At 47.1% G+C, this 22,766-nt stretch overlaps 1 protein-coding gene across 3 annotated transcripts in view; it reads left to right on the top strand.

The window, feature by feature from the left end:
* Nucleotides 1-8,376: 8,376 nt before the first annotated feature.
* LOC134411320 (arylacetamide deacetylase-like 4) overlaps nucleotides 8,377-22,766 on the top strand; it is a 60,065-nt gene continuing 45,675 nt past the window's right edge. The window contains exons 1-3 of one of the 3 annotated variants that reach the window (XM_063145045.1): nucleotides 8,377-8,620; nucleotides 16,604-16,820; nucleotides 18,484-18,547. In XM_063145045.1, the coding sequence (XP_063001115.1) occupies nucleotides 8,447-8,620; nucleotides 16,604-16,820; nucleotides 18,484-18,547 (455 nt within the window). In that variant the 5' untranslated portion in view covers nucleotides 8,377-8,446. The remainder of the gene's footprint in view (nucleotides 8,621-16,603; nucleotides 16,821-18,483; nucleotides 18,548-22,766) is intronic. The other 2 variants (XM_063145044.1, XM_063145043.1) reach the window with 2 other exon arrangements.

Genomic DNA, 22,766 nt, shown 5'->3' with positions numbered 1-22,766 from the left:
CACCTGCGAAGAGCTGGGAGTTCCGTCGGCTCAGAAAATGAGCTTGTTGCGGCCTCAAGTGTCCGGGACATTGAGGGAGATGATAGCTACCATTCCCCGGGAGTTGCGCCATGATTACGGACACTTCAAAACCGTGGCGAAGGAGCAGTTTGCCCTTACGGCAGAACATTGCTGCCAAAAGTTCCGGCAATTAGCTAGGGGCCCAAAGGAAACCTTCGCGGCGTTCACGGCACGAATGATGAAGGCTATGGAGGCCTGGCTGGAAGCAGAGGGGGTTCACGACCTTAAGGGGGCCAAAGACCTGATGGCCAATGAGCAGCTTTACCATCAGTTCCCGGAGAAATACGATGCTTGGGTGGGGGAGAAGAACCCCAAAACTCCAATGGAAGCCGCAAAGATGGCGGACCGCCTACAGGTGTTCTAGCGGAAAAGTGTAGGAGGGACCCCGCAAGCCATGGAGAAGAGCCAGGAGAGGTGCCCGGGAGGAGCGTCGGTGGAGAAGAAGGCGGTGTGGCCCAGGAAAGAGTGTCGGGAGAAGGGGAGCACCCCGGCAGGGATGTCGATGACAGGGCCCCAAGTGAGCGGGGGGTGTTTCTACTGCAAAGAGCCCGGACACCTAAAGAGAGAATGCCCCAAGTTAGCGGCGAAACAGGCTGGAGGGGGCGGCGGACCCGCTCCGCTGCCAGTGGTTCGAGCGGCATCCCCGTTGTCCAATTGGAGCGATGACAGCGAAGGAGAAGTGGCTGACCTGGAGTGAGAGTACATGAGCACCGAGCCAGCTGGAGTGGTGAAGGTCCGGAGGATCCGGGTTCCACTTTGGCTGTTTCCATGCGGTTGGTGACCCCGGCCCAGCTCCAGTGGAGTCGGAAGAAATTCTGTGAGTGCGTTGTGGTCGATGGGAGGCCGGTTCGGGCTCAGAGGGACACCGGTGCGGATTTGAGCAGCGCGCACGTGGGTCTGCTCAAGCCGGAACAAAAACTTTTGGGCCGAACTGTGACCGTAACCCCTTATGGGGCACCTCCGTTTGAGGCACCGCTGGCCCGGGTGAACATTGAGTATCGGGGGTGGAAGGGAGAGTTAGTTATCCTCACGCATACGGAAGGGCCAGCTTTCCTGTTGGGTAACGACTTATGTTTTAACGTTACCCAGCTTGCAGTGGTTACGCGGGTGAAAGCGGCTAAACAGAGGGAGGCTTTGGGGAGTGAAGAGGCGGAGGCCCCTTTAAGGGAACCACCCGGGGTTGGGCAGGGAGGGAACGATCCCAGTCCTGAGGGTCTGGACACCCCGGAGTTCCGCCAGGAGTTGCAGCAGGACCCCACCCTACAGGGGTGCCGGGAAGTGGCGGGGGGTCCCGCGGACAGGCAAGGGAAGATGGGGATGGCAGTGTTCACCTGGGAAAGGGGAAGGCTGTATTGGTGGTTTTCGCCCAAAGGAGGGGGAGGGGTGGGATGGAAACAACTGGTGGTGCCCCAATCCTCTCGAAGGAAGGTGTTGGAGGCGGCCCATGAGCTGCTGTAGGGAGGACACTTGGGGATTCGATGAACGCTGGAGAGGGTGAGCCAGGCCTTTTATTGGCCCGGAATAGCTCAAGAAGTACGGGACTTTTGTTCCACATGTGATACTTGCCAGCGAGTAGGGTTTCCCCGGGACCACCCTAAGGCTCCACTTCGCCCTTCACCCATTATGGAGGTGTCGTTTGACAGAATGGGGGTGGACATATTGGGTCCGTTCAGCCCGGCTACTCGGTCGGGGAAGAAGTATATTTTGACCCTGGTGGATTGCGCTACCCGATACGTGGAGGTGGTGCCCCTTGCCGTTATCTCCTCCCCCACAGTTAGCGAAAGCCATGATGACAATTTTTACCAGGTTGGGGGTCCCCAAAGTGCTGGTGCATGACTTGGGGGGAGGGTTTATGTCCCAGCTGCTAAAGGAAATATGGAAGCTGGCCAGAGTGCAGCAGTGTACTTCCACGGCATATCACCATGAGGGCAATGGGCTGGTGGAACGGTTTAACCAAACACTGGGAAGAATGCTGAAAGCATATGCCACCAAACACACGGCGGATTGGGATCAAGCCCTGCCCTACCTTCTCTTTGCTGCTAGCGATGCTAAAAGTGATAGCTTGCGGTTCTCAGCGAATGAACTGGTGTTCAGGTGGGAATTGCAGGGTCTGCTGAAGCTTTTGCGGGAGGGGTGGGAAGGAAGGACCAGCCCTGCTCCCGTTTCGGTGGTAGCTTATATGCAGAATTTACAGAACTTACTACGAGAGGTAGGGGAGGCAGCCCAAGAGTACCTAGCCCAGCCCAACAAATTCAGAAGGGGTGGTATGACAGGAAGGCACGACAGCGGGTATTCCAGGAGGGGGATAAAGTGTTGGTGTTGAAGCCGTTGAAGTCGGAAAAACTCGCTGTTAGGTGGGAGGGACCCTTGGTAGTGGAAAAGAAGTTGAATGAGGTTAATTATTTGCTAAAGGACCCTTCCAGCCAACGCCGCTCAAAAGTATATCATGTAAATATGATGAAGCCGTTCCAAGAGCGAGCCGTGCGGGTGTGCCAAGTGGGGAGAGGGGACCCCTCGGAGGAGGAGGCCGGATTGGATGTCTTGGCTAGCTATCGGGGAAAGGAGGGGCTGGCAGACATTCAGGTGCCGGAGGAGTTGAGCCCCAAGCAGCAGACACAGTTAAAACGATGCTTAGGGGAATTTAAGGAACTGTTCGCAGGATTTCCAGGGCGCACGTCCCTAGTCACCCACTCCATTGACACAGGGAAGCATCCACCGATTCAGTTCCCTCCTCACCGGTTGAACGGGAGGCAGTTGGAAATAGTGAATAAAGAGATTGAAGAAATGCTGGCCGTGGGAGTGATTAAGAAAAGCCAGAGCCCATGGTCCTCCCCCCTCGTCCTCGTGGCTAAGAAAGACGGCTCAGTCCGTTTCTGCGTGGACTTCCGGAAATTGAATAGTGTCTCCACGGTGGCGGCTTACCCCATGCCCCGTATAGATGATTTGATAGAAACACTTGGGAGGGCCAAATTCATCTCGACGCTGGATTTAACTAAGGGATATTGGCAAGTGCCCCTAGATGAGGATGCCGCCTTGAAGTCGGCCTTCTCGACCCCTAGGGGGCACTACCAGTTTACGGTACTTCCGTTTGGGCTCTCGAATGCTCTGGGAGGCTTTCAAAAATTAATGGACCGGGTTCTGGAGGGTCTGGGAGCCTTTTCGTGTGTTTATTTGGATGATGTGGCGGTGTTCAGTGACACCTGGGAACAGCACTTAACACATCTGTCCCAAGTGCTTGGCTGGCTATGGGAGGCTGGGCTGATGGTGAAGGCATCCAAATGTCAGTTTGGAAGAGGGGAGGTAACCTATTTGGGCCATAGAGTGGGGCAGGGAGCGTTAAAGCCTATGGAGGCCAAAGTGGAGGCAATCCAACAATGGCCCGTCCCGCAAACCAAAAAACAGGTCCAGTCCTTTTTAGGGCTGGAGGGTTACTATCAAAGGTTTGTCCCCAACTTCAGTCAGCTAGTGGCCCCCTTGACAGAGTTATGTCGGAAGAGGCAGCCGGTTCGGGTGCAGTGGACAGAAGCGTGTCAACGGGCGTTCGATGGGTTGAAGGAGAAGTTAAGGCAGGCTCCCGTTCTTCGGGCGCCCGACTTCGATCGACCGTTTGTAATTCAAACGGACGATTCCGAGGCAGGGTTGGGGGCGGTGCTGTTGCAGGCAGGAGAAGGAGAACAGCTGCAGCCCATAGCATTCATCAGCAAGAAGTTGTTGCCTAGAGAGAGGGCGTTGGCTACCATAGAAAAAGAGTGTTTGGCTATTGTGTGGGCGGTGGGGAAGTTGCGGCCGTACCTGTGGGGCCGGCCGTTTCAAATTTAAACTGATCATTCCCCACTGTGCTGGCTAGCGCGGGTAAAAAACACCAACCAAAAGCTGTTGAGATGGAGTCTGGCTTTGCAGGACTACGATTTTACCATCTCGCATCTCAAAGGCAAAGAGAACGTGGTGGCTGATGGATTGTCCCGAAGCTTCAGTCGCGAGGAAGGGGTTGAGGGTTCGTGTGATATACCCCTGCCCCTGTGTGGGCACAGAAAAGGAAAAAACAACAACAGGGGTCAATGTGTAAACTTAAGAAGGGTAATAAAAGGTAGGATGGAATTTTTTAGAAATTCCATCTTAAGGGGGGAGGTGTAAGGGTAAGGTAAGGGTTAAATGGAACTTGGGGCTGGCATCTTTTAATGTGTAAATTTTATGGTCCATAGGAGGGGAGATAAGCGGCCCAGCTGCATGTGGGAGTCGGCCGGAGCCAAGGACCGCTTGTGGCATGTCCGCTTGGCCTTGAGAGAATTAACATCTCAAGGCAGAGGTGTGAATGGATCTTCGAATCAAAGCTGAAGGGAGGGGGGAAGGAGCATGAAAAAACAGTATCCACAACTTCCCTAGGTCATTGATTCCATTGTCGTACTGCTCTTACAGTCAGGAAGAATCTGGCTTCCTGTAACTTGAGCCCATTATTCCCTGTCCTGTACTTTGGGATTAACTGAGGATAGCTTGCATGGAAGCCAGCTGAAGTTTGGGTGACTAAACTGTTGAAATCTCAGTGAGCTCCACCCACTGCATAGATTTCTCCAACACCCCCATCCTTTACTAATTCTTGTTAGTTCAAAAAACCAAAATTGAATCCATTTAAAACTGCTTGTGTGTGCTTTGTTGGAAGTAGTGAATTGATCAGCTATGGGTAGTTAACTGGGAGCCAAAGGCTTCCTGAAATCTGGAAGTATAGTTTGAAAGCACTCAGTAAAGGCCAAATTTCCTCCATAATTGAAATTCCTTCCTTTCCCCCGTTCTCCAACCTTAGGGCTCATCTACACCAAGCTGGATATTCCACTATGAAAGCGGGATGAAAGCAGGAGCCAAACTACTGCTTTATAGTGGTATTGAAGTGCACTGCAGGATCTACACTACTGCTTTACAGTGGTACTGAAGTGCACTGACAACTGTTGGGGCCCATGACACATCTACACCAAGCAAGATATATCACTATGAAAGTGACATGAAAATGGTATGGTATGTGTCATAGGTCCCAACAGTTGTCCGTGCACTTCAATACTGCTATAAAGCAATAGTGTGGCTCCTGCCTTTTATATACCGCTCTCATACCACTTCCATAGCGGAATATCCTGCTTGGTGTAGATGCACCCTTAGTGTGTCCCCCCTCCCCCGGAAATCTCCTCATAGAAGTCTCTAGCAATGATTTTCTTAAGGGTAGGGTGACCATATGAAAAGGAGGACAGGGCTACTGTACCTTTCGCAGTTGTATTGAAAAGGGAATTTCAGCAGGTGTCATTTGTATGCATGCAGCACCTGGAGAAATTCCTTCTTCATCACAACAGTTAAAGCTGCAGGAGCCCTGCCTTCTTTTGTATGTGGTCACCCTACTTAAGGGACATTTTTGAAGTTCCGACTGAGGAGGGTTATTTGTCTATGGTATGCAGAAGAAGGAAACAGATAATAGATTTCTATTGCTCATTATCTGACTGGGTGGACTGTCTGGTAGTAAAAAAGAAACTTCCATGTTTGGCTAAAAGGAAAATGGGCCAGGTAATGCACCATCACAATTTTGCATTTAGTCTGTTATAAGCCTAAACACACTTCACTAGCGAGGAGAGTCCATTGACCACACTGCGACATACAGTATGTCTGAGTATACACACATAGGACTGTACTTCACAAGAAAGGAATCTAGAATTGTCCTTAGGGATTTATGTAATGTTGATTTGCATATGAAATATGGAACAAAACATGTGTCTGTACAGCACTGTGTTATTACAGTTAACACGGGCTTTTAATGATATGCCAACTATTAATTGCTTCCTGTACTTTACAATCTAGGACATCATATCACTTATGACAATGCTACAATTAGATCACATAAAGGATTAGGCACTGAAAAACGAACAGGGGATCGATATTCCTTGATCTTTTTCTTTCTCGGTGACCCTGGGGATATTCTAAGAGTTGGATCTGGTCCCATGGCAAGTTTCGTTCTGAAGAGTTTGTGCCTGTCCTCTCTGTCCACCCACACATCTGTCCCATGAGTGATGTCTGAGAATTTAGTTTCAGTGGGGGGGGAAACAATTAGAACTTGCCCCACTTGCAATCCCAAATGTAAATGGGATTGCATCCCCCCACCACTGGGAAAAAAAAGTGTTTCCAAAGTCCAAAAATGGTTATCACACTCAAAAAAATCTTTTTTTAAAAAAAGTAATACATGTTTTCAAACTTTAATCAATTGGGGGAATGTGTGCACATAAAGAAAAATGTGCATGGAAATGTGTATTTTTCCCATTTGAAATTCTTCCAAATTTGAATCAAAAGGGGGGGGGAAGGCATTGTATTTCCAACGCCTATTGCAGTGGTTTTAAATGTATGTGCATATTGCATGATTTTGTGGTTTTTAATGTTTGTATATTGTTTTTAATTGTTTTTATCTTATGTGAACCGCCCAGAGAGCTTCGGCTATGGGGTGGTATGCAAATGCAAATAATAATAATAATAATAATAATAATAATAATAATAATAATAATAATAATAATAGAATAATAATAATCTTGGAAAACGGCACACTTGTTAATCTTTCAGAAAATTTATGTTGTTTGAAAAACTGTGACCTATTCAATTCTCAATAATAATAATAATAATAATAATAATAATAATAATAATAATAATAAATTTATTTCTTACCCACCCCTCCCTTTGGATCACGGCAGGGAACAACATTAGAACAGGAATCAATACATCTTCAAAAAATCTTGATTTTACATTGATCTTGATAGGTGTGCTGGAAAAGGCTAGTCTTCAAAGCTGCCTTAAAATCACAAAGAGAGTTAATTTTATGAATCTCCTCCGGCAGGCCGTTCCGCAATCTGGGGGCGACAGAAGAAAAGGTCCTCTGGGAAACTGATGTCAGCCTAGTTTTAGCTGACTGAAGTTCACCCCAGAGGACCTGAGTGTGCGGGGTGGACTGTATGGGAGAAGGCGATCCAGCAGGTAACCTGGACCCAAACCATTTAGGGCTTTAAAGGTAATGACCAACACTTTGTACTTTGCCCGGAAACTAATTGGCAGCCAGTGGAGTGATTTTAATGTTGGGTAATATGCTCACCCCTAGATGTACTGGTGACCAACATGGCTGCCATATTTTGAACTAGTTGAAGTTTCTGAACTAGGTACAATGGTAGCCCTATGTAGAGCGCATTGCAGAAGTCAAGCCTTGAGGTTACCAGATATATGTTAGATATCCCCTTCAGAAACCATGCCATTCTTTCTTTCTTTATTATTTATTTTTATTTTTTGCATTTACATCCCATAATCAAGATAATCAAGAATTCAAGTATGACGTGTTGGATGTACTCACGTGTGACCTAATAGCCCCTTCTGATGGATTGGAGGATTTAAATAGCCTAGAATAAAATTATGCCATTTTTTTGCAGATCTGTTCTGAATCAAAAATCTTTACCTATCCTCTACCCCATAGGAATCAAATAAGTCCCCCCCCACATTTTATTCATAATCTATTGGCCATTATTTTTGATCCCTTCCCTCCAAATTGATCCTTTTTTTTTGTTGTCTTAAATAGAGCATGCTATGTGCTATTTGTTTGATCTCCAAAGCAACTAATTCTTTGTGTTTTTTCTCCAGTAACTGGTATATATTATTAGTTCCCAGCTTCTTGTATTCATATTGCAGCCATTCTATTTCTTTTTTAATGTTGGCCCCAGCCTTTTCTCTTTTGCATTTTTGAATTGCTCCCGCTTTCATGGAATGGCCTCTCATTACTGCTTTCATTGTGTCCCATAATAGGCTGCTTGTGATATTCCCTACATCATTCTCATGGAAGTACTTATTAAGCAATAGGTGTGAATAATTACACAGGGATTTAAATGCAGATTTTGTGAGTCATGTGCCCAAAGCCACGGGCATGAATAGACATAACTGTCAATTTTGGTTAGAAGACTTTGTGCCGTTTGTGGAATTCTTACCAATGCCCAGCTAAACTCAAATCCCAACCCAGAGAGAGAATTGATTAAATCAATAAAGCTCTGAATATGAATTTATTCAGGGAAAGAAGTTGTTTCCCACTTACTTTAAAATTTCAGAGCTCCTCCCCTTGGTGACATCTTTCCTGCATGTCTATGCTCTTACCATTGACTCATGACCTTCCTGTGGGTGTTTCATTATGGGCGGAGGCAAAGGCAGTTCTTATTAGTGTATCATTATCAGGCATCTATATCTGCCACAAGCTATGGCAACAGTGCACCTCTCTTCTTTAGCCAACTACAGGAAGAGCCAGACGGAGACCCGAGAGGAGAAACATACATTCCACTTGGCACACTGAGAAAAATCCATCCGTTTTGTTGTTGCTGTTCTGCCTTAAGGAAAAAGAATGGTGGTCTCTTGTAAGCTCATAGCATCCACTGTCATTACAGTTTCCATGTTCCCGGTCGTCTTTCTGGTGTGTGCTGTCTTCCAGTATGGCAGAACTGTGATACCTCCTGGAATTGAGCAGCCATTAAAGATGCGCCTCTACCAAACTATACTAATCTCGGTACTCCTTTGGGTAAGTTTTCTTTGTCTTTAGAACTCATAAACCCAGTGTGGAAACCTTATACACCGCCTACCTTGCTAGGTCGACCAATGGCTATTAGGAATCTATGGAACCTCCAGGTTCAGATCAGAGGTAGTCTGACTTGCCCCCTTCCTCCCCCTCCCTCCCATCACCCCTGCTCATCCTCATAACTGCTGCCCCCACACCCCACTGGACATCCTTGATTATAGTCACCATTGGGGGCTCTATAGTTTCATAGATCTACAGCTGAAAGCTACAGCTGCTGTAAAGAGCCATTTGTGTCCATAGATCTAGGAAATCATCATTCAAAATGGTGGCTCTATTCAGGAATGTGCTGTCATGGTAAGTCCTGCTGGTGGTGGGGGCAGCGGTCCTGGTGGTGAGCAGGGAGAGACCTCATGTCTGGCTTTACTAGGTGCCAGTTGAGCAGTTGGTAACTGGAACCCACAATGTCTGATCTGCTTTGAGGTCCTCCAAATCTTACTTCGGAACCAAATCTGAAGCAGGTTGGCCTGGTCCCAAAGTGCCCCGAGTCAAAAAGCAGGAATAGTGTATGATCTGACCTTCCTAATGAGATGCATGGGAGCAACAAGAGATCAAGGCTATGGCCTTCATGCCCTTGTCATGGACTTCCTAGATGGGGAGAAATGTGTTGAGTTCACTACTACCAAGTTACCTAATTTAACATGTTGGTTGTTTTATTATGGTTTTAACTTTTGTGAACCACCCAGAGAGCTTCAGCTATTGGGCGGTATAAAAATGTAATAAATAAATAAATAAATAAATAAATTTCAAACTTTTAAAATTAAAACTCAGTTATCCTTCGGTATTCACAGTTCTCTGGATTTTGCAGTGGGGTTCTCCAATTAACAATCCATATAGTAGGTGAAATAACATTAAAATGTATTATATTAGGCAAATGGCTTATAGAAATGTGTATATTAGTAAAAAATGTCCCTTAAGTAGGGTGACCAGATACAAAAGAGGGCAAGGCTCCTACGTGTCTAAAATGCATTCATTTGGAAAAATGTGCTCAAAAAGCTTATTAATTTTTATGCAAACTTAATTTTAAAAAGAATGAAGTGAAACAAAACTTTTTTTTAAAAAAAACCCTAACTGTACACGCCATTTCCATTAGGGATGTGCTCCACTTCTAATCGGACCGGCGAATTAGAAGCGGAGTGGGGTGCTTTGCCTCCCCTTACGGCAGAGGCGAAGAGGATTGGGAGGCCGGCGGAGCATGGCGAACAGGATCGAGGTGAAGGCGGATCCTTCGCCTCGATCCAGAGCTCCGCCGGAAAGGTAAGTGGGGTTTACCGGGCCCTGCCGCTGTTGCTGTCGCCCATGCAGCGACAGCGGCAGGGCCCAGTAACCCCCCCTCGTCTCCTTTACCTGCCTCCGTCCGTGGTCCATCGGCTTCTTCAATTGAGCCTGCAGTTCAACCAGGAAGTCTGGGCCGCACTTCCTGGTTGAACCGCGGGCTCAATTGAAGAAGCCGACGGATCGCGGACGGAGGCAGGTAAGGCCCCCCTCCCCCTTGGTCCCTTACCGGGCTCTGCCACCGTCGCTGCACGGGCAGCAACGGCGGCAGGGCCCAGTAACCCCCCCGCCCTCCTCCCCCTTACCTGCCTCCATCCACGGTCCGTCGGCTTCTTCAATTGAGCCCGCGGTTCAACCAGGAAGTCTGGGCCGCAGACTTCCTTGTTGAACCATGGGCTCAATTGAAGAAGCCGACGGACCGTGGATGGAGGCAGGTAAGGCCCCCCTCCCCCTTGGTCCCTTACCGGGCTCTGCAGCCGTCGCCGCCCTCCTCTCCCGGCCTAACCTGGCACCACTCCCCTCCACTGCGGAGCTCCGATTCGGAGCCGGAGCCCCGCGGCGAAGAGGAGTGGAGTATGGGCGGAGCGGCGCGGAGCGGAGTGGGGGGTCCGTGCACACCCCTAATTTCCATTGCTAAATCCAACAAAAGTCCATCTAGGACTCCTGTAAGTGAGCAATTTATTGCATATTTATGATTGGCTACTCACAGAAGTTTTCAGGTTGATTTCATGATGTTGTCAACAACCAGGACATCTCCCGTGGAATCCTCTGGAAATCCCGAGATAAAAATAACCACTTTTAAAGTGGTAATAGCCAGGGTCTTTGCCACTAGATGCTGCTGTCTCAAAATAATTCAATGGAACTGAAAGGAGGAGAAATATTCAAACCCCTTTTCACTCCTCCCATGTAATGAACCCCCTAACAATCGCACCAAAAAACCCAGGAAGATCAAAAACCCCAAGTAAACAATGCAATTTCCCTTAATGTAGAGGTGCTCATTTGTGAGCGGAGTTGGAAGCAAGGAATACCAAACCTTGGAATAAACTAGGGCCTCTTTATTCAGATGCCATTTTGTCCCCCCCTTCCCCACTTACCTGCCTCTGCCGTGGAAGCAGGTAAGTGGGAAAGGGGGGCAAAATGGCATACAAATATTGATCTGGACCTCCGGATCTTGATCTGGATCCAGTTCCAGAGTGGGTCGTGGGGGGGGGGATCGACCTGAACCAGTTTGGGCCTGATCCAGAAGATCCGGATCCGGATCTGAAGCAGTTTTGGGGGGCATGCATAGCCCTAATAAAAATGCAATAAATAAATAAATAAATAAATAAATAAATAAATAAATAACCTGCCTTATGGGTGAGCCACTCCACTAAACCCAGGGGTCAGGTAAAACCTGCCCCTTTTCTTAAGTTACACTTCAGTGTAAGTGTATTATTATTATTATTATTATTATTATTATTAGTATTATTATTTATTACATTTATATACCACCCCATAGCCGAAGCTTTCTGAGCGGTTTACAAAAGTTAAAAACAGTGAACATTAAAAGAAAGATACAAAATTTAAAACCATAAAAAGCATAAAATACAAACAAAAACAGACAATATCCATTTCAAAACCACCACTCTAGGGTCAGTGTAGGGGGACCGCCTTTCATCACCCCCACCCAGTGCCACGCAGCTCTGAGCAGGTGAGACAGGAATGTCCCCAAAGGCAAACTGTATCCTGATTCGAGCGTCACACAGCCCCTGAGGAGCAGGCCTCTGGATTAAAGGTGCCAGAGTGCTCATCAATCCCTGTTCTAAGCTCCTAAAATTCCCACACAACCCTGCCCACGCCAAATTGACCCAGTTACCCACCCTCTGCTAACAACTTATTCCAGTATGGAGTAATCAAAAAATCTGTACACAAAGGTCAGTCAATGGCAGGTAAATATCCTACTCAGCCCTCTAAAGGGAGTGACTAGCTAAACCCATACTGATTACAAGGGAGGTAGGTTTGGAACTAGAAAGCTGAAGAGGCCAAGAAACAGTCGGGCCAGCCTTTATAGGCTCGGCCCAGCTCACACCTCACGCCATACATTGTGCAGTGTGCATCCGGGTCCCTTCCCGCTCACAAAAGATGCCTTCCGCCCAAGATGTCCCAACTGGTCAGGAAGCAGGTATGCCGTCATTCCATTCCCTACGGTTTGCAAACAGATGCTTCTGGGATTCTCATAAGTCTCTGCTGATGTCTGCTCCATTTTTGGGGTTAATCACTAGACCTATACTGTCTGTGAAAGTGGAAGTTATTTAATTAATTTATTTATTTACAATACTTACATACCGCTTTCCATTCAAAATTTCAGAGCGGTGTACAAGATAAAATAAAAACAAAATATAACACTTTAAAATAGATTTTAAAAGAAGCAAAATGTACAGTGAACCATGGCTGGTCATTAAGGAAAGGCTTCCTGGAATAATGAGGTTTTTAGGAGGTGCTGAAAGGAATACAAAGTTGGCGCCTGCCTGACCTCCAGAGACAGGGAATTCCACAGGAGAGAAGCCACCACGCTGAAGGCTCTTCCCCTGGTGGACTCCAATTGGAGGATGGATCTATGTGGAACCACCAGGAGCAGGCCCTTGGATGACCTCAGTGACTAGGTTGGTAGGGGAGAAGGCGCTCTCTCAGGTATCCTGGTCCCAAGTTGTTTAGGGCTTTGTACTCAAGTACAAGAACCTTAAACCTGGCCCAGTAGTGAAAAGTCAGCCAGTGCAGTTCCTTCAGTAGAGGAGTTACATGCTGGAAAGGGGCAGCTCCAGACAACAGCCGAGCTGCAGCATTCTGCACTAGCTCCAGCATCCGGAGCAGCTTCAAGGGCAGCCCCACATAGAGAGCATTGCAGTAATCCAATCTTGAGGTTACCAATGCCTGTACCACCGTGGCCAAGCTATCCCTGTCCAGGAGAGGCCATAGGTGGCAAACCAGCCGACGCTAGTAAAAGGCACTCTGAGCCGCCGCGGCCACTTGAGCCTCCAGCAACAAAGATGGATCTAAGAGTACCCCCAAACTACGAACCTGATCTTTCAGAAGGGTGCAACCCCATCCAGAACAGGCAATGAGCCTATCCCCCAGACTCGGGAACCACTCATCCACAGGGCTTCCGTCTTGCCAGGATTCATTTTCAGTTTATTGGCCGTCATCCAGCCCATTACTGAGTCTAGGCACCAGTCCAGGACTTGCACATCCTCACCTGAGTCAGCCCCTAGACCACCTGGAAGAGCTCCGCTGGACGGCTACTCAAGGACGCAATGGAGGCAACAAAATAAACCATCTTTGCTGCCCGCACTGCCACGCAATAGGCACGATTATGCGCTCTAGAGCGTGCTTGGTCATCTTCACTTCGAGTCTTATGCCATTTGTGCTCTAGCCGTCATCCAGCCTGTTTCATTGTCCACAGCTCCCTAGCATACCAAGGAGAAGAGCGGGATCTACAGGGCTGGAAAGAAAGCGCAGGTGCAATCAAGTCGATGGCCATCCGCATCTCACAGTTCTACAGTGAGGCTAGGGCCCCAGCTGGATCACCAGCTCTCTCCCCTGGGAAATCCCTAAGAGCATTCAGGAATCTATTGGATTCCATCAGTCTCCTGGGGAGGACCATCCAAATGGGTCCCCCACCCTTGCAGGAGGGGAGTAACACCGTGAGTTCAAATCTCACCAGGAAATGGGGTTACTTGGACCCCCCCCCCCCAATCTTCAGACTACCCATCTCACAGCTTGGAGCAAAAACCAAATCAAGGGTATGACCTACTTCATGTGTTGGGCCGATGACAAACTGAGACAGCCCTATGGTTGTCATGGAGGCCATAAAGTCCTGAAACAGCCTCAGCATGAAAGTTGAAGTTGCCCAGAACCACCATCCTTGGTTCCTCCAACACCAGACTCGAGACCGCCTCCGTCAGGGAGAATGCTGGACAGCAGGATGGAAGGTACACCAGCAGCATCCCCCATCTGTCTCTATGGCTCAACACCAGGTGCAAACCCTCGAGGCCTACTCCAAGGTGGAGTGGTTTCCTGGTGATAGAGATGGAAGTTCCATTTAGCAATATTAGGGTGACCATATGAAAAGGAGGACAGGGCTCCTGTATCTTTAAAGTTGTATAGAAAAGGGAATTTCAGCAAGTGTCATTTGAATGCATGTAGCAGCTGGTGAAATTTTGTCTTCATCCTAAGAGTTAAAGCTGCAGGAGTCCTGCCCTCTTGACCAGATACAAAAGAGAGGAGGGCACCTACACCTTTAACTATTGCTATGAAAAGGGAATTTCACCAGATGCAGTCTGCATACAAATGACAGCTGCTGAAAATCCTTTTTCTCTACAATTGTTAAAGCTACAGGAGCCCTGTCCTCCTTTTCATATGGTCACCCTAAGCAATATCAGCTATGTTACGTCACCAGCCCCTTGAGAGTGAATTCCAAATACAGGTGTTGTCTTGAGTGAAGACATAGTTGCCTCATTGGTCTACCTGGAACCTACTGCTTCCTTTGGTAACTAACTTCCTGTTGTATTTAGCTGTATGCGTAGGGCACGTTTCTGCCCTATAATGGGAAAATAAGGCCATTGCCCAAGCAATTATATTGGGGGAGGGGGGCCTCCAAACATTTTTCCTGGCTGTCCTGTTGTGTGAGCATATTTCGCCCACAACCTTACTTGTGGCCTATTTAAACGAATTAAGATTGCACATAACCAAATGGTGTACCCAAAGAATTCAGCAGGGGAAATTAGGCAATGAATTATCCTCCCTTCCTAAGGCCATATTAGCTATAAGTAGAACTATGTGGTGCCACTGGTGGTTAGCTAACCCTACACTGTCAACAAGATTAGTGGTGGTGCTGCAGGCTGTTGAGGGTGAGGGAGGACGAGACCTGCAAGATCCCCATTAGTGGGGATCAGACCATGCCACCGGCCGGGATCAAGGCAGCTGCAGATCCCAGACTCTTTCCTTCATGGCTCTCTCTCTATCTCTCCCAGTATACAGTGTAGGTTTGACGGGTCACCCTATTGGGGACCGAGTAAATTTTTTGGCTCATAGTCTGATTGGTCAGGGCTGTGTGTCTAGGATGCCCACATGGAAAGGACAGGAGTCCTGTTTCTTTAACAGTTGCATAGTAAAGGGAAATTCAGCAGGTGTCATTTGTATGCATGCAGCACCTGGTGAAATTCCCTCTTCATCACAACAGTGAAAGCTGCAGGAGCCCTGCCCTCTTGACCAGATAGAAAAGTGGACCGGGCTCCTGCAGCTTTCACTGTTGTGATGAAGAGGGAATTTCATCAGGTGCTGCATGCAAAGAAATGACACTTGCTGAATTCCCTGTTTCTATGCAACTGTACAGCAGCCGTGTCCTCCTTTCCCTATGGTCATCCTATATGTGTCTTTTTGCCTACTTCACTCTGTAAGTGGTAAGAGAGTATTTTTAGGAAATGTATTATATTTCGGTTCAGGCTAATTTGGTCACATTTGGTTCAGGCTGGTAGGGGCAGGCATGGTTAGAGGAAACGGGGATGGTGGTCATTCTGAGACACTGTTTTGGTGGCAGGTGACGCCTTGGCCTTCTGTTGAGGGTTTTGCAGCCCCAAAGGGGATAAGGGTTACCTGTGAAGCCAACTCAGCTCACATCACCTGGTGTTTTGCAACATGGAAAAGCCTCTGTGATGAAACGATAAATTGTGTTATTGTTTATATGTAGATATTTAAGTGTTTGGTTCAGGTTTGGATTTGCTGTGGCCAATTCTTTTATTTTCAGGAAATGGTAAGTAAGTTAGAAGGAAGGAGTTAGTGAGGGTAGGAGTGAGGGAGGTGTAAGGGAAGCTTGTTTCAAGATAGTATTAGGAAGGTGGGGTTATAGGATTTGGAGGTGGTTAATATTCCCTGGGAGGTTGAGGGAGGTAGATGTATGGGGATAAAGTAGGTTAATCTTAATCCCTTTCTACACCTAAGCGTTATCCCAGGAAAATGGAAAGACCATCCCTGCCTGCTCCCGGGATCCCCTGTGTGGCATTTGGATGCACAGGAATGATCCCGGGATATAGTGCTGGTGTAGACATGCCCTTAGTGTCATTTAAAATCTTTTTCTATATAAATAAACTTTTGTTCTTATTTTGTTTATCAGCCACGTCTGCTCGGTCATTTACGTTACTTCAGCTGGACAGTACATATGCACACTCACTCTCAAAAGGGTTATCATTCCCTCATTCTTTTAGAAAATAAAGAATAGGGTGGTGGCAGTGAATAGGCGTGACTGATAATAGGTGTCACTGAAGTTGGTGACACCACAGTCTCCCTTCCCCCAAAGGGGTAGTCCTAGGGGCGACGATTTTGCAGACACCACCCAACAGGCCTAGAATGTTTTGCCTGATACACTAGTTGCTGGTGTAGGTGAGGGCGACAGTTTCCCTTTGCAGATCTTCAACAAATGTGGCCTGAATTTGATAACATTCGGACTTGTCTCGTCTCATTATTCCGCCCCGCCCCCACATCCTTTCACCCGCAAATGTCTGGCGGCCTGCCTTCCATATTTGATGACCACCTCAAATTAATACCTCATACTTCTCCTTCTCTCTCTTCTTCCCCACTCCTCTCTCTCTCTCGCTCTCTCTCTCTTGTTGTTGTGAACAGGGGGATATTTTAGAGAAACTGGGTCTCTACAGTCGTACAGATTTTTTACGATTTGCAATGCAAGGATTGCCAACCTTCAGGGATTCATCACTTCTCATTCAGAACAAGAAATTTGATGAGGTGCCAGTGAGGATTTATCAGCCTAAAAAAACAACTTCAACAAAACAGAAAGCTGTCATTTACATCCATGGAGGGGCTGGTGTTTATGGATCCATTGGTAAGAAAAACACACACCATTTTTATGTGGTGATTGAGCAAACAATTAGGTAGTGTGTTCTTATTTAATTTAGTTAAAATGAGAAACTCCTACTTTGCCACTGATTTTTTGTGAAGTTCACTTTTTCTTTGAAAGCAGTGGACTATCAGGGGGTCTGGAAATCCCCAGTCCACCTTCTAGGTTCACAATGTTTTGTCTTCATGCACTGCCTGAATATTCTGCCTTGTCATAATTGTTAGGGCTTCTGTATTCTTCTTCACTGCAAGATCACTACCAATCAGGGATCATAGCATTTGAACACATTACTGAGATCAAACAAAGCCATTCTGTCACACTCACTCTGACTGGGAGGGAAGAAGGAACACATTTGCATTACTCAGGGAACTGAGCAAGTATATGCATTCATTGGGAGGTGATACCCCAAGGAATACCCCAAATCCTTTTGTAAGCCGCCGTGAGAGCCTTTTTTGGCTGAAGGGCGGCATAAAAATCCTTAAATAAATAAATAAATAAAAAAGGAACGTTAACATCTGCATATCAGGGTGTATTTCAGATGCAATTGTTATGTGTTCCTATCAAAAGACATATCCGCATCTGATATTACTCCACTGGGTCAACAGTGTACCAGAGCATCAGGGCACACTCCCTTCAATGAGTTTTCATCTGTTTGCAGCAGCTGAGATGGGGGCAGGCACACATGTTAAATGAAAACATTTTCAAAATGGTTTGGCACTGGAAAATACAGGAAATGCAGCTGAAAATGTTCATTATCACTTTTGTCTCTGTTTTCCATCGGTTCCATTCCATTCCACCTCTCACTTGGGCCCTTTCTACACCAAAGCAAAATAAAGGCAGACATTGGCTCAGATCAGACAACATGTTAGTTAACACAGTGTGAAAACTCCACTCAACAGCTGAGTTTCTAGGGGGTACTCCCCACACAACGTGTTCTAATTCTACCATTTGTGGATGTGGGCTACCGTGGAGTTGAGTAAAATCCATCATGATATTTGATTGACAGTTCCCCTGCCCTCTTTCCTCCCCTAGCCCTCCCCTGGAATCCCATCAGCCATTGCTGCAAAAAACCAATCTTGGTGGTTCTCCTAGAGTGGCACTCCCTCCTTTCGCCACTCTTACCAGGGAACTCTGTAGCCAGTGGGAAAAGTCAACTCAACACAACAGAAAACTCATAGTCATAGAATAGTAGAGTTGGAAGGGACGTATAAGGCCATCGAGTCCAACTCCCTCCACACAACATGCAACACAATGGTTGTGCAGGAACTTTCCTCTGAACAGTGTGGATATTCTGCATGGAGTATTGTTGTTGTTGATGATGTTGTTTTTTTAAAAAGTCCACTGTGGGGTGGAGTTTTCCCACCAGACAACGTGTTTTTCAACGGTGGTGTAAAAACTCCACCATGGAGTTCTAAAACCACTACTGAGAAACGTGTTGTCTAAACTGAGCCATTCTCAGAGTTGGAGAAAAGCTGGAGACTGTACTGGATGAGATGCCAGCCAGAGCAGTATCTGCAAGCGCCATATCAGTGTGTCTCACTACTTGCTATAGGCTGTAAACTGTCCGACCCCGCATTCAGGATATGGATTGTTTTGCTTGCTTGATCTTTTATGCATCCTAACCTGAACAAAAAATGCTCACTTTCAGATGACTACGAAAGAGTTGTACGGCATTTGGCCAAAGAGGGTGATTCCATGGCTGTAGCAATTGGGTAAGAGCTCCACACTGTTGCTACCTATGGGAGCGAAGTGCTGACATCTGTCCACTAGTTTCCTGACAGTTTTTGTCTCCTGCGACAGGGGCTTCCGTGTTTCTGCTTCTTTCTCAGGGCTCTTCAGTATTTCTTTTGAATTTCTTGTGGTGATGATTTTGTTCTTATTATTGCAAGGTGGCTAAGGGTACAGCTTTATTTTATGTTCCCATAAATCCAACTCTCTGCAACTTCACCAGCCCATTTTTTCTTTCTTCAGTTTGAGCCTGTCCAATTCTTTAGTGCTTAATTTTTCTTTTTAATTTCACTTCTCTGTTCCACTGTCCTTCTCTCTCCCTTTCTGTTTTATCTCTGTTCCCTTTGACTGGAACTCTCTCTGTTGTCTTAATTCTGCTTCTTTAAACTATCCAACCCCTTCTGTTGGACCTCTGCCCTCAGTTTCTCTCTTTCAAATTCTAAGTACTGAGGTGACATTTCTATATTCACGTGTCTTGATGGATTTGCCTCAGCACCCCTGACTCTGAGGTGATTTATTAACATCAGTTCTAATTAATCCACATACTTTCTCTCATAAAGGAGATTCAGGGCCTTGCTAGACCTACCTGAAAGTCTGGGCGTGTGGAGGGGCCAGCCCGTGCTACAAGTAGTGCAGGCTGTCACTCCCATCCACATGTCAGACGCGATGGGGTAAAGGAAAGCCCCATTGCGTCCCCCATTTTGTTTGAGCCTTAAAGGGCCGGGTGTGCAGGAGCGCACCAGCAGCAAAGGTAGGTTTTTTTTATATATTAAAAACAGGGTTCCCCGCCCCCTGCCCCCGATTTCCCCACCCTGGTCACGATTCCCCCCCCACGATCTCCAGTTCCCCCCCGCGATCTCTGGTTCCCCCCCTGCGCGACCTCCGATTCCCCCCGTGTGATCTCCAGTTTCCCCCCATCCTCCATGGCTCCATTTTCCCCATTCCCCATGGCTCTGATTCTCCCCCATCCCCCGCGATCTCCGGTTTCCCCCATCCTCCATGGCTCCACTTCCCCGCGATCTCCCCACCCTGCCCTGATGGCCGCAGCGCTCCTGCAGAGCACTGCACGCTGTCCGCCACTTCCCCCAGCTACTCATGAGTAATTGCGATAGCCGGGAAAAGCGGAGGACCAGTCCACACACCTGCGGTCTCAGGCTCAGCCTGAAACAATGGGAAATACGGGGCCACAAGCGGTGCTGGTTACCCCGGGGCCAGGGAGGTTTGACCTCTGCCTGAGCCCAGGATCCCCTGTGCATCATCTGGATGCACAGGGACAAGCCCAGGCCACATACCGGGCTAAACCCTGGTCTAGCAACGGCCTCAGGCTCTTACACCTCTCAAAGAGATCTTCCTTTTTCATGTTTATAAACTCCATTTTTCTCCTCTGAGTTTTTCTTCAACTGAGGCCTTAGCTAGACGTAAGGTTTATCCTGGGATTGTCCTGCGGTCATCCCTGTTCATGTAAATCATAGAATCATAGAATAGCAGAGTTGGAAGGGGCCTACAAGGCCATCGAGTCCAACCCCCTGCTCAATGACACACAGGATATCCTGGGAGCAGGCAGGGACGATACCGGGATAAACCTTCGGTCTAGCTAAGGCCTAAGCAATGTTTCTAACTGGATTTATTTTATTTTTTATTTATATTTTATTTTCTTTAGATAGGTTTACGATTGTTATCTTATAATGCTAATGTACTTTCTGCTTCAACAGAAGTCTTGGTCACTTTATTTTTCTGCGGTTTGTGAGGAAATAAAGCCCTTTATTTTGTATCCCATAGCTGTTGCCAATAGGAAAGTAATATAACACACTTTTTTGGACCCAAGTTTCAGCCCTTTTCCTCTCTCAGGGTTCCAAACACATTCAACATGCCTTATTGTTTTCCTCAACTAAGTATAGGCCACGTAACAAGGAAATAGATTTAAAAATGGTAGCATAATAAGTTTGTATTTAAAACAACTATAACTATAACACACACACACACACACACACACACACACACACACACACATATATATATATATATATATATATATATATATATATATATAATTTAATAGGGCTGTGCTCCTCTTCTCTTCAATTTGGAGAAGCAGTAGCGAAGCGGCCTGATTTGCCTCAGGAGAAAGTGGAGGCGAAGAGAGTCGGGGTGGGGGGGCTGTGGATCGAGGTGAAGAGGATTGCCTCAATCCGGAGCTCTGGATGCAGGTAAGTGGGGGGAGGGGGGCTCATCTGGCACTGGCACCGCAGTCTCTGCGGTGGCGGCGATGGAGCCAGGTAAAGGGGCAGGGAGGAGGGAGGCTTACCTGCGTCCGTCGCGGGCTTCAATTGAGACCCTGGTTGAAGCAGGAAGTGAAGGCCAAGGCCTCTTCTGGCTTCAAGCCAGGGCCTCAATTGAAGCCTGTGACAACATACACAGAAAAAGGGGTGGGGGGTGGCTTACCTGGCGGCAGCACCATCCATGCAGCGATGGCAGCGAAGCCAGATCTCGCTCCACAGAGCGGAACGGGGAATGGGAGGATCGACCTGAAGCGGATCAGGCCATGAAGCGGATCAGGGGGTCCATGCTCAGCCCTATAATTTATTACATTTATATACCACCCCACAGCCGAAGCTCTCTGGGTGGTTTACAAAGATTAAAAAAGATTGGATTAAAAAGACAGAACATTAAAAATCAATATACAAAATTTAAAAACATAAAAAGCAGTTAACATTTAAAACAATTTTTAAACACTCAGCCAGGCCAAAGCTATTGGAGTCAGTTAAAACTCAGCATATGGTGCTGAATGCCTGGGAGAAAAGGAAAGTCTTAACCTGGCGTCGAAAGGATAACAAAGTTGGTGCCAGGCTGGTCTCATTGGAGAGATTGTTCCATAATTGGGGGGCCACCACAGAAAAGGCCTTCTCCCTTGATGCCGTCACCCAAGCTTCCTTTGGAATAGGTACCAGGAAGAGGGCCTTAGATGATCATATATATATATATATATATATATATATATATATATATATATATATCAATGTTGGGTCCAAAATTCCTACCTACTCTACCTTCTAAAATCTTATACACAAATCCCACTAACTAGATGTTGCTTTGTCAATCCTTAAGCCCTATCTATCCGTCTTGCTGTCAGATATCCCTTTATATAACCTTAGAAACCTCCCACATGTGTAAGTCCCTCCCACTTTTCACTCGCTTGCTAGCCCACTATTAACCCTATCTTACCCAGGTTAAACTTAACAACATAAACATACACATTACAATAACAGGCATATGTTTCAAGGAGATTGCAGAAGCCGCTTTATACAGCGTCCTTCGCACCATTCAGCATTTCCCTAGATAGACAGACAAAATCAGCTGTCCAGTGGTAAAGGCAGGGCAGCTGGAACATGGAGGCAAGAATTGCCTCCGTGCTCTGGCTCCCCTACATTTGATAGTCCTCAGCTGTCGAGTTCAGAGGTGAAGGAATATCTCCATAAACTACTTTCAAGACAAGATTGAATGTAGGAACAAGCAATTTGTGAAAGATGGCTCAGAAAGATGTGATAAAATAGGCTCATATGTTCCCTCTTGGGCCTTAGCTAGATGAGGGGTTATCCCAGGGTGATACCCAGGATTCCCTCTCTGCATCCAGATGATGCACAGGGGATCCCCGGCTCAGACAGGGATCAATCCTCCCTTGCCCCGGGATAATGGGCACCACTTTTGGCCCGGTATTTCCTGAGCCCAAGACCACGAGCATGTGGCCCGTGTAAGTGGTTTCCCCCAGCTCTGCGTGTGATTGCTTGAGAGGAGCCAGGAGCCGTGCATGGGGCGCCGCGCTCCCCAGGAGTGCTGTGCCCATCGGGGGCAGGGTGGGGGATCGGGGGCAAGGTGGGGAGATCTGGGGCATGGTAGGGAAATCAGGGAAATATTTTTTTTAAAAAAAAACGTATCTGCGCACACGAGCGTTCGTGCGCATCCAGAGGTTGAACAACAACAACAAAAATGGCGGGCGCGATGGCTCTCCTCCAGAGCTTGTTGTATGTGACGTCTGGACTAGGGCGACAGCCCGTGATAGTTGCATCACGGGCTCTCCCCATCTCTCTCCTAGATTTAATGGTAGGTCTAGCAAAGGCCTTGATGGGGGTGTCTTAATATCCAATTATGCAGGATAACAATACTGGCATATGATGGGAAACTTACCAATAACTCTCGTTGTCTTGA

The sequence above is a fragment of the Elgaria multicarinata genome, chromosome 20, assembly GCF_023053635.1.
Source record: "Elgaria multicarinata webbii isolate HBS135686 ecotype San Diego chromosome 20, rElgMul1.1.pri, whole genome shotgun sequence".
NCBI lineage: Eukaryota > Metazoa > Chordata > Lepidosauria > Squamata > Anguidae > Elgaria > Elgaria multicarinata.
This window is presented reverse-complemented; position numbering and strand designations above follow the sequence as displayed.